General features: G+C 42.3%; 1 protein-coding gene across 5 annotated transcripts in view; it reads right to left on the minus strand.

Moving 5' to 3' along the window:
* ccdc149a (coiled-coil domain containing 149a) overlaps positions 1-12,760 on the minus strand; it is a 168,086-nt gene that overhangs the window by 104,836 nt on the left and 50,490 nt on the right. For all 5 annotated transcript variants that reach the window (XM_041195894.1, XM_041195885.1, XM_041195875.1 and 2 more), the window contains exons 3-4: positions 10,457-10,495; positions 7,297-7,404 (exon numbers count right to left, since the gene is read on the minus strand). In XM_041195894.1, coding sequence (XP_041051828.1) covers positions 7,297-7,404; positions 10,457-10,495 — 147 coding nt within the window. The remainder of the gene's footprint in view (positions 1-7,296; positions 7,405-10,456; positions 10,496-12,760) is intronic.

Below are 12,760 nucleotides of genomic sequence, written 5' to 3' on the forward strand. Positions count from 1 at the left end.
AGATCAAAGAAAATGCTAAGATGTTTTACCAGTACATTAAGAGCAATAGAATAACTAAGGAAAATGTAGGGCTACTAAGATGTTTTACCAGCACATTAAGAGCAATAGAATAATTAAGGAAAATGTAGGGCTGATCAGTGATGTACATGGTAACCTGTGGATTGATGCAGAAGATGTGGGCGGGGTTCTCAATGAGTACTTTGTCTCTGTCTTCATAAGGAGAGGGATGACGCAGACGTTCTAGTTAAAGAGGAGGAGTGTGAAATATTAGATGCAATATGCATAGTGAGAAAGGAAGTACTGGAGGGTCTGGTGTCCTTGAAGGTGGGTAAATTACCAGGGCCAGATGGATTGTATCCCAGCCTGTTGATGGAAGCCAGGGAGGAAATAATGGGTGCTCCAAGGATCATTTCCCAATCCTCACTAGATACAGAAGAGGTCCCAAAGGATTGGAGGTCTGTGAACATTGTACCATTATTTAAAAAGGGTGTGAGTGTGATAGGCCAGAAATTATAGGCTGGTCAGTCTGACTTTGGTGGTGGATATATTATTGGAAACAATTTTGAGAGACAGGATAAACCTTCACTTAGAAAGGCACGGATTGATCAGGGACAATCAGCATGACTTTGTGAGGGAAAGATGGTGTCTTACTAACTTAGAATTTTTTGAGCAAGTAACAAGGAGGATTGATAGTGCCCTGGATGTTGTCTACATGGATTTCAGTAAGGCATTTGCAAGACCCCACATGGCAGACTGGTAAGGAAAATGAGATCTCACGGGATACAGGGGAAGGTGGCAGGTTGGATCCAAAATTGACTCAGTGACAGGAAACAAAGAGTAATGGTCAATGGATATTTTTGCGAATGGAAAATGGTTTCCAGTGGTGTTCCACAGGAGTCAGTGTTGGGGCCCTTGCTGTTTGTTGTATATATTAATGATTTAGACTCAAATGTGGGAGGCATGATTGGAAAATTTGCAGATGACACAAAAATTGGCCGTGTAGTTGATTGTGAAGAGGAGAGCTGTCGACTCGAGAATTACGTCAATGGTTTGGTTGAGTGGATGGAGAAGTGGCAAATGGAATTCAATCTGGAAAAGTGCGAGATTATGCATTTGGGAAGGGTAAACAAAGCAAGGGAATAATCAATAAACAGGAAATTATTGAGAGGGGTTGAGGAAGTGAGAGACCTTGGAGTGGCAGGATAGGTGGACAGGTGGCCAAGAAAGCATAGGGAATACTTTCCTTTATTGGGCGAGGTAATGAATACAAAAGCATGGATGTAAGGATGGAACTGTATAAAACACTGGTTAGGCCACAGCTGGAATTTTGTGTACAGTTCTGATCACCACATTACAGGAAGGGCATAATTGCTCTGGAGAAAATGCAGAGGAGATTTACAAGAATGTTGCCAGGGCTTGAAAATTGCAGCATTGAGGGGAGATTGATTAGGCTAGGGTTGTTTTCCTTAGAACAGAGGAGACTAAGGGGTGACCTAATTGAGGTGTACAAAATTAGGAGGGGTCTAGATAGGGTAGACTGGAAAGACTTGTTTCCCCTAGCTGTGGGGTCAATTACCAGAGGACATGGACTTAAGATGATTGGTAGAAGGATTAGAGGGGACATGCAGAAAGCATTTTCACCCAGAGGGTGGTGGGCACCAGGAATTCACTGTCTAAGTTGGTGGTTGAGGCTGAAATGCTTAGCTCATTAAAAAGGTACTTGTATCTGCATCTGAAGTGCTGTGACCTGCAAGGCTACGGACCAGGTGGGATTAAAATGAGCGGCTAGTTTTATTTATCTCTTTTTGGCTAGTGTAGACACGATGGGCTGAATGGCCTCTTTCTGCACTGTAACCTTTTTATGGCTCTATTTTCTTCCCCAGGAACAAGTTTTTCAGATCTTTAATTACATTGTCATAATAATTGCATCATACTGATATTAAATCAAATTATAGGACTCACTTTTCATTCACTGGGGTGTTGGAGAAACAGAAGGAGGGAGTTTGCAAGGCGATGTTCTCTCTGCAGCACAATCTTACAATTCAACCGTGCTACTGTAAGCTATTATTATTTAACTTTTTAATAATTGTCATTATCTTTCACTGAAATTCCATTTTTAAATTATTGGATTAAAAAACAATGCTCATTTCTATCCTGCGCATGCGTGCTACAGTATTTTGCAGATGAACATTACACAGTGGGCAGGATTATTAGGTTGGCATGCGGGTGCGATTGGGAGGCCCGGGAGCAGCCAGGGAACAGACCGCCACCTGCTATCGGCCCCCAAACACAATTTCACGCTGGCTGGCCAATTAACGGCCAGCCAGCATGAAGCACGTGCTGAAATGGTCAGCGCTGCCTGGGTGGGGGCAGGAGCAGGGCAGCTGCTGACGTAAGCGCTGGCGCAGGCGTGCGCTGAATGAAAGCTCCCTGAAGGCAGAGAGCTGCCTCATGGAGCTAAAGACTTTAAAACCAATAAATAACGTTTTCAGAAACCAGAAAAAAATGGCCGCACATCACAATCAATCACCTGAACATATAGATGATGAAAATTCGGTCCATACATTTTTTTATTTAATAATGGAAACCTCATCCTGCCCTTGGGTGAGGTTTCATGAAAAATGCAAAGGCCACCTGGCCGATTCACCCATCCACCAAGCGTAAGGTTGGACTGACTACTAAAAATCGGAGACAATTACGACTTTAATTGCACTAATTGGCCTCTTAATTGTCAGTGGGCGCTCTTCCAACTTTTACACACGCCCATCGACCGAAATATCGCACGAGTGCGGGACGATGTCGGGACGCTCGACTGACTGTCTGATCGGGTCAGGTACGTGCCTGCACGCCGACCTAAAAATTCTGCCCAGTATTACATGCTAAATGGAAATGACATAACAAGTTAGTAGTAAGAATTGTAATGCAAGGTTACTTTTTGACCCAAAGGCTGGGCTTTTCAAAGTTATCCAGGTCCTTTTATCTAGGGCTTATTGTGATGAGGACAGCATCCATAATAAACAAGAAGCAGAACTCCTCAAGAATATGGCCATAAAATGATTAAATGAATAATCTGGCAATCAACACTAAGGACCAGGATATATAGAGCTCTGGTTAGACCCCACTTAGAGTATTGTATTCAGTGGTACTGAGCTGGGTACCACAACTCAGAAAGGATATAGTGCTCTTAGAAGGATACAGCAAAGATTAGCTGAATTATACCAGGACTAAATGGGTTAGTTTATAAGCAATGGTTGCATAGACTGGGCTTGTTTGTCTCGTAGAGTACAAATGGGTTTCGAATTGAGGAGTTTAAGATGATTAAAGGAGTTGATATAGGGAGAGGAGAGAGATGGAAAGAGATGGAGACATAGATAGATAGAGATAGAGAGATAGGTAGAGATGGCGAGATAGAGAGATGGAGATAGGGAGATAAAGAGAGAGACAGAGAGATAGAGAGCGAGCAAGAGAGAGAGAGATAGAGAGATATAGATAGATAGTGATAGATAGAGAGGTAGAGAAATAAAGAGAGTGATAGATAGAGAGAAAAATAGAGAAGAGAGAGACAGAGAGAGCGAAAGATATGGATAGATAGAGACAGATATAGAAAGAGATATATAGAGAGGGATAGATAGAAAGATAGATAGATATAGAGAGATAGAGAGGTAGAAAGAGAGGGAGAGAGATAGAGAGGGAGAGGGAGAGAGATAGAGAGGGAGAGAGAGATAGAAAGAGATACAGAGATAGAGAGAGACAGACAGACAGAGTTAGACAGAGAAAGATAGAGAGATAAACTGATAGATAGACTGATAGATAAAAACTATTTCCTCTGGTGGGAGAGTCCAAAAGAAAGGAGTATAACCTTGAAAACAGAGGTAGTGGTGATGTCAAGGTGCATTTCTGCACATAAAAGGAAGGGGAAAGTCTGGAACACTCTCCCTGAAAAAGCTGTTGAGGCTAGGTTGAGGGGTTGAATAGTGTACTCCTGCTCCTATGTTCCAGGACAGAAATGCTTAATTGAAAAAAATGCAAAATACAAAGGCATGGGGGAAGAATAATTAGGGAATTAATTGAAGAATTTTACTGAAAGATAGCTTAGTGAAGGAAAAATGAAAGGCTTTTAGAACAATAATTGTGACTTTCTACATAATCAAAAAAAACCTGTTTAAGTTAAATAAGCACTCTGAAATAGTTAAGTAAATCCATTTAAAAGAGAATGTTTAAAAATCGACTCAAAGTCTACAGGGAAACAGAAGAGCGAACTCCAGGAGGAGGAAAATAATTTACTAAAGCAAGTTAAAAGGGATATTAGAATATCAAAGGGGACATTGGAGATGAGTTTAGCTAAAGATGCTAAGCATGATATTAAAAAGTTCTTTCAACAACATAGCCCTACAAGAGCACTTGAAGGATAAGGTGACAAGGAATTTACTGAAGATAAATTAGTTGAATTATTAAATGAATAATATATTGATTTTAGTACAGCCAGAATCCTAAAAGATTTTGAAGTTAACGTGGTAAGGATACTTGATAAGTTAGGGGACTAACAACGAACAATCCCTTGGGCCATAACGCTTGGGGTACTGAAGAAGACTAAGGAAGGAATGTGTGGCAGCTGATTATTGGTATGAAAAAGTCACTAAGCATGAAGTCTCCATTGCCCGTGTCCTAACTCACATCAATTCCTGTTCCACCATCACTCCTTCGCTTGCTGAACTATATCGACTTCTGGTTAAGAAACAAATCAATTTTAAAGTTATCACCTTTGTTTTCAAATCCCTCCATGGCTTCCCCACTCCCTATCTCTGTAATTTCCTCCAGCTCTGCGCTCCTCCAATTTTAAACGATCCATCACTGGTTCTTTCAGCTCGCTAGGCCCTAATCTCCCTCGCTAAACTTCTCAGTTTCTTTACCTCTATTTCCCCCTTTAAGACACTCCTTAAAATCCTACCTCTTCAGCCAAGGTTTTGGTCAACTATATAATATCTTTACATATGGCTCGGTGTCAATTTTTGTTTGATAATGCTTCTGTGAAACACCCTGGGACATTTTATTATGTTAAAGGCACTTTATGAATCCAAGTTGTTGTTGCTGTTGCAATAAGTGTAGTGCCATGTTTAAAAAGATCAACAAGTTGAATGCAAGCAATTATGGGCCTATTGCTGTGGCTCAGTTGGTAGCACACTCGCCTCTAAATCACATGGTTCCGTCTCTAGGGCTTCAGCACAAAAATCAAGGCTGACATCCAGTGTAATACAGAGAGAGCACTGCAGTACTTGGAGGTGCCATCTTTCAGATCAGACATTGCTTGAGGCCCCAAATGCCTGCTCGGGTAGATGTAAAAGATCCCATGGCACAATTTTGAAGTAGAGCAGTGGAGGTATCCTCAATGTCCCGGGCAATATTTATCCCTCAACCAACATTAAAAAAAAACAGATTATCTGTTCCTTATCAAATTGCTGTTTGTAGGACTTTGCTAAGCGCAAATTAGCTGTCACGTTTTCCTACATTCCAACAGTGACTACACTTCAAAAGTACTTCATGGATAGTATATAATGCTCGCGGCAGTGAGCCCATCCACTGGCTGCAGAGCAAGTGGTAACCCTGCCATGGCCATTCCATGTCCTCCCAACCTAACTTAGTGCCACTCAGTCACTTACTTGGTCGGCATCGGGTCCTTGTCACTTCAGGGTGGCTATCCTGCTTCCGAAAGCTGCTGACCTCAGCAGCCCCACTGGGAGTGGTGACCACCACCGGTACTGTAAGAAGCCCAGGCTGCAGAATTGTTACTAGAGCCTAGAACAAAAGTAAGTGAGGGGGGCTTGTTGGGGTCAGTTGAGGAGGCCTGGGAGAGGGGGAATGGAGGTGCGTTAGTTTTTTTTAGGGTAAGCAGGGTCTTCACACATGGGCATCCCGTGTCTCTGGCAGGTCTCTCCATTGGGCATGGGCTGCCCAAATAGAAGGGACCCCATCATCAGGGTTTACTGGCGGGTTGCCCACATGGCATGGCCCTCGTCCATAGCAGTAGAATACCAGCAGCAGAGGGATGATGCCCTTAAGTGGCCCATAAAGGCCGCAATTAGCTTCCGGGCAGGAAGGCCATACTCGCGCCTGATTAAACGGGTCCCCCCACGTCCGAGCTGGCCTCTGGGGGCAGAACTAAATTCCGCCCATTGGCTGTAAACGCTCTGAGGCATCTAGTGGTCTGGAAAAGCGCTATATAAATCCAAGTCTTTTTTATTATCCCAATATCAAACAACTATAAAAATTAATTATAAGAGACAACACAAAAATAGTAAGAGAAATAGCAAAAGGATGACAAAAGGATCAAATCTATTGAGATAGATGGGATGAATGTTTCTCTGCCTGTTAGCTATAAGGATCCCATGTGAAATTTGAGTTTTCTAGTAAACAAGCAATGGGGAGGCGGAAGGGCATTATTGTATTTATTCTAAATAAAATTAGATTCCACGATGGGGAAGATAATATGCTGGTGATGTGTTTTCATAAACTTGATAATCTGTCCTTGGGTTAAGTAATACAGTTTTGGGAAGTTTACACCTATGGGTCACCTGATGAGGATCCTTGAACCATTGGTAGTATCTATTGGAAACACGAGTGCGCTTGGATACAAATTTCTGGTAGGCAGTGCATACCCAGATTTCTGATAACTGCTGCAGGTGGGGAGGCTATCTGCCCAAGATGCAAACTCAGAAAGTTACCCCATCAATATTGTTGCACTTTGAAAATAACTAGTTTTTGCTGGTTAGAAAAGGTGGTATTTTTTTGTGATCACCACTCTAAAGAGAGAAGACTTGTGCGTTGCTTCACATGATCATCGGAAGACTAGTTTCAACAGAACTGTTAGCAGCTATCAGTCAGTTATCTAAAATAAGTAACTGGATTGTAAGGTTAGGCAGGCCTGAAGGAAGATAGTGACAACACTGCAGCATAAACATTCAAACACTGGGCAGCAGATAGTGAATTTCTGACAGTTCTGAACAAGTAAATGAGCATGTTTATTAGACTGAGATGCATACTGCTACTAATAACAAAACCTTATCAACCAGAACATTTTAATCACTTGCAGGACTGCAGTTATTTATTTTTCATCTTTTGGTTCACCACATGAACCATTATATTATGCTTATGCAATTTCTTTGTTATTTTAGTTCAATTTTCACTATTTTTGCGCTTTGAAGATTTCCTTCCCTTCCCCTTTTTTTACTTCAAGCAGACAAGACTGATGATTTTCTCTTTCCACGGCCCCTAACTCCAACCCATCTGTATAAACTATACCTTGTTGTCACCCTGTGCTTCAGTCAGTCTCTGCTGGAGTTCCTTAATTTCCTCTGTCAGCTGTTTATTCCGCTCTCGAGAACTACTCAATAGTTGCGCAAGGTTTGCCTAGACAGGGAAATGAAGTTTGAGTTTATTTATTTTCACATTAGAAATGCTCATTTGTAACATTGTCTTGTCCTATACCAAGTGTTTAACTTCTAAGTTGATTCCGACTAACTTCACAGACAGAAATCAACAGCAATATGATTAGTTTAATTCAAGTTCCACAAGGAAAAACACAATGGGCTGGATTTTACCATTTCCGGCAGAGTGAAGGAGATGGAACAGGAAGTGTGCAGTCCACTCGCTCCCACCGTTTCAGCACAGCGAATCGAGTGTCAGCTAGCCAATTAGCCCTGGAAAGGGGGGTTCCACACCCAATCGGGTGTATTCATCAGGCGCAGGTTTAGGCTGTAAACTGGAAGTCCCTCACAGCCACCCATTTAAAGGCACTCTGGTATCGGGTTGGTGACAGCTTCACAAGAAATGCATGTGCGGTTCAGCACCCTTTGAACAAGGCAGCAGCCATAGCGAACACAAGCAGCGGAGCAGCAGCAGGTAACAGCATGTTTTTTCCATTCTAATGACGACCATGCCAGCAATGTCTCATTCAGGGCGCTTGCCAGAGAGGAAATAGCATCTGAGCACACCTGTTCCATTTCCCTTCTGAATAATAATTGTTCAGAAAAAGAGTCATATTCTGCCATTTAACTCTGTCTCTCCATGGAGGCTGAAACACCGCCTGACTACTTCCAGCAACGTTCTGCTTCAAATTCTCACCATCTCTTGCAGCTGCCAAGCCAATGGTGGGGCTCAGCTCACGAACAACCCCACAGATTGACGATGACTTCCTGCTAGTCCTCAGATTCGTCCTGAGACTCATCACCAGAGGATGCAGCTTGATCCATTAGATCATCTCTGCCAGGACCTCCCCTCTCTGCAGATTATGTAAAGTGCAGCAGACATGATGATTAGTGAGACAGAAGCTGGAGAAAATTGCAAAGAGCAGCTTGCATAGTCTAAGCATCAAAATCACATCAATGATGGTAGGTGCGTGGCGCTCATTGTAATGCACCTCAGCCTCTGCACATTTCTTAATAGGGTTAGGAGTTATCACTTCAGCACGCATCTCTTGTCTCTGAGGAGCCAACTCTCCGATGGCTCTGGTGGACAGAAGATCCATGGCACCTGGGAGTGTCTAAGGATGTAAGGGTCATAGCTACTCCCAGGATAGTGAGCACATAACCAATGATCATTTGACCATGGTTACACACAAGTTGAAGATAACTGGAATGAAAATCTTTGACATGTGCCCCTGGCTGTCCTGGTGGAGCTTTGATGGTCACATGTGTGCAATCTATCACACCTTGAATTCTGGGGAATCCAGCAATACAGGTGAAGCCTCTGGCTTTGTCAGCCTGACTAACGTTATCAGTGGTGAATGAGATGAAGCCACTTGCTTACCTAAGCATCGCAATTTGACGATCTTTATGCAATGGTGAGCTTAAACTTGAGATGTGTCACAAAGATCTATGGCTGGTGCCTGGAATGCCCCAATGCATAAAATTTCAAGGCTACAGTCATCTTGAGAATGACAGACATAGGGTGACTATCAACACAATTTCAGCTGATCGCCCCAGCCAGCAATTCACAAAAGGAGATCACAGCCTGCAAAGATATCGGTGCCATGACAGCTGAAGGTAATTCATCCTTTGCCTGTAGACTGTCTGTGCAGGATAGTGTCTTCTCCTACCACAGATTGATGGCTGTTGCTGCCCGTCTTGTTCTGGCCCTTGCACAGCAGCAGACCCCTCACCTGCCTGGGTCGCATGGTGCACCTGTCCCTGGGCAGCTGGCCTCCTCTGTCTCCTTCTCATTTCCTCCTCAGCGCAATCTCCATGGGGACAACCATCTTTGGTTCCTCTGCTGGACTCCTCACCCTCCAGGATAGCCCTATGGCCAGGCCCCTTTCCCTCTCACTATCTTATTTGTAATGTCAGCCTAAAAGCTGAAGAAATAATGTTTACTAACAGCCAAACACTGCCACCTTCAGCAGCAGACTCTGCTGTTACATGCAGCCATGATTCAGTTTGCAGACCTTTTCATCTGCCGTTGTGCTGCCCCTCACTCCCAACATTTTTTCCAGGAGGATACTGAAAAATGGAGTGGGCAATGAAAAATTGCAGTCAATTGACTCTTCAACAATCTCAATAGCCTGCTAATTGTTAGTTTCCAAAATGGGCAGCCTTCCAATTTCGGCACCCGTTTGCCTCGTGTATTATCAGAAACTAGCAGGACAACGTCAGATTGCTGACCCGACATCATCACACCATATTTTACCTAAGCACAGGGAGCCCGTCGGATTTGCGGCTGTAAAATCCAGTCCAACGCCAAGTACCTGCTGCTGTGAGTTTATAATTTAAAATTTGTTAAGCCTTCTTCATTTACTCCGTAAAACCTAAATCACTTCAAAAAGGGACATCATGTTCATATGCATTAAGTGAACCATGGTAAATAGGATTATATAAAGGTAATGACAGATTTGGTAGAGTCCAATGAGTATGTTATTTTTTGGTAAACAAGCAACAAAATGACAGATTTCAACATCAGCAAAACAGAGAGAAAAATGGCTAAACAAATACAAAATAGCAACCAGCCTCCATGACTGTTTTGGTTACAATCCTGATCTAGAAAGCAGAGTTCAAAATTTACTGCTTAGGCCTAATAGGGTTTTCCCACATTTCAAAATGTCCTCTAAATATTACTTACAAATTCAGAATAAACACTGACTCATATTGGAATGTTTCTTTAAATTAGTTTTCCTTAATTTAAATTCAGTTGCTCTACTATCCTGATTTGCATTTTTTCCATCTAAACTTCTTTTTTCATTTGGATTCAGTGACAGGCAGTATTCATGTTTTATCCTAGGAGATCAATTGGTCGCAAATTTGATCACAGCTAGCATTTATTTCAAATGCTGGGTAAGGCTTATTCCCTTTTGATGCATGCTGCGTCTAGTTCACTTTTGTGGAATTGGTGCTGCAGTTAATTATAAAACATAATTACAGCCAAAATAAACATGATTTTGTCGCAAGAGTTCCATTAGGTTAAACCTTACCTGATTCCGCTTTTCTGGAGGGAGAGTAGGATCACCATCCTGTGGAGTAAAAAAAAAGATATAAATGCAACCTTTACTGATTACCTTTGTGACAATTTTCAAAATCCTTCATTTGTGTTTTTCTATTTTCTTTACAGCATGGCATCATTCCTTTTGAGAAAATAATCAAAGTAGAGAGAGGACACTGATTGGCTTTCAATAGATTCGAAGTAACACAAAGGATCAGATGGCATATTAAAGGCAATGCCAAAATGTGGTTCCAATCTCTTGCACCACAACATGGTCAGATACTTTTCCATAGGAAGGAAGAGAAAATCCCGAGGAGTGAACCTTACTTGAGTAATTTCCACGTGCCTCCAAGCAGATATTTTCAGTGTGGCATTTCAAAATGGAGTCTGGGAAGAAGTTGAGTGATCTTCCTCTAGGCTACAATAATTAAGGAGAAGAGGGCAAAGGGATAAAATTCAATACAAATTAGGTAACACCATAAAAAATTTTGGCCTGAGCCAATTAAGTATCTCAAATTGTGGAGAACTGGTCGAGTCAAGTTGTAAACATGTTATTTTTGAAAATGGCGGTACAGAATGACCACAGCAATTCTTTTCCCAGTGCCTACCTATGAGGTTATAGGAAGTCTTGTAGTGCAGCGGGTAGCTTCCCTGCCTCTGACCCAGAAGCTCTGGGTTTGAGTCGCACCCCAGGACCTGATGGCCAAGGAAGATGCGTTCATAATGCAGCCGAATAGGTTGAGTATCAACTTGTAAATCCTTCCAACACATGCCAATGGGGGGTGGTAAGAGCAGGAGAAATTCCTGGTCAGCCATGTGATGGAAAGAAATTGAAGCCTCTAACATCACTATCCATATCTCCAGACTATGACATGCAAGTACAAGTATATGGTGCCACAGCAATCTGGACTCAGCATTGATACAAAAGCAAAATGCTGCTAGAAATCTGAAACAAGAATAGAAAATGCTGGAAATACTCAGCAGGTTAGACAGCATCCATGCACAGAGAAACAGAGTTAATGTTTTAGGTCTTTTGAAAGATTATTGACCTGAAGGTGGGAGGGTGCTGTCTTCCCGCTGTCATGTGGACAGCCCTCCTGCCAAAGGCCCATTCAGCCACTTAAGTGGTCGATTAAGGGTCTCTTCATGCAGCCGCTGGCATTTGACCAGCGATGGGTGGGCCATCTACTGTGTGGGGACAGAGATCAGAATATGCCATTTAACGCTGATAAATTGAGTTCTAAGAAGGTGGAGTTACGATTCCCATTCCTGGGGAAGCTGAGCAAGTTCTAGAGAGAGACAGGAATACAAAGAGAGAGAAAAGACTCAGGAGCAGGGAGAGGGATGCTGCTCTAATTGCTAACTTGGGCCAAAGTTACCAGTCATTATTAAATACATTCTATTCTACATAAATATGTTCGCCAGCTTTAGTAAGCAGTGCTTACTTGGTCTTCCTAATGTGTAGGTAGCAAAGGAAGACAAAGAGGATTGGGCAATGGGTTTTGAGCAAGTTCTAATGCAAGGAGAGATACCCGAACTTACACATTAATCACAAGGTGACATAGGATATTCTTCCAGATATAAGCACATTTTAATTGAAAGCCACCTTGCTGCTTGCGTAATTCACTCTATACCTCAGCACACTTTAACTTCCATGGCACCATACAGCAGATTTTCTATTTTAGTGCTTCTGGCGCACAACCATTTATCTTTGAATGGCACCTCAGGAAATTGTGCACTCTCAGCCTGATATTCTGTCCATTAACGTTGGTCTCCAGGTATGCAATTTTCTGCAATGCTCTCCCATTGGGCACAGTTCCATACCAGCACCATGGATGCTAAGAGTTTATCTAAAGATATTTCCTGAATAAGAATTTTTGGATAAAGTTCAATAATGTTCTCCTCATCAAATAAGCATGTTTATCTTAATTTTAATTTAACATATTTACAGCTGAAGCTATATAGTACCTTTAACATAGTAAACTGTCCCAAGACCTACCTGCATCACATGGACTGCAGCGGTTCAAAGAGGTGGCTCAACACCACCTTCTCAAGGACAACTAGGGATGGGCAAAAAATGCTGATCCAGCTAGTGAAGCCCACATCCCTTGAATGAATAAAAAAAAACGCTTGACAGGGGCATTATCAAACGAATGAGAGTTGTCAAACAGAATTTGACAATGAGCAACATAAGAAGATAATGGGGCAGATGACCAAAAGCTTGGCCAAAGGGGTGGGTTTTAAGCGCATCTTAAAGGAGGAAAGAGAGTTAGAGAAGCAGAGGTTTAGAGAGGGA

Source organism: Carcharodon carcharias, chromosome 1 (assembly GCF_017639515.1).
Source record: "Carcharodon carcharias isolate sCarCar2 chromosome 1, sCarCar2.pri, whole genome shotgun sequence".
NCBI lineage: Eukaryota > Metazoa > Chordata > Chondrichthyes > Lamniformes > Lamnidae > Carcharodon > Carcharodon carcharias.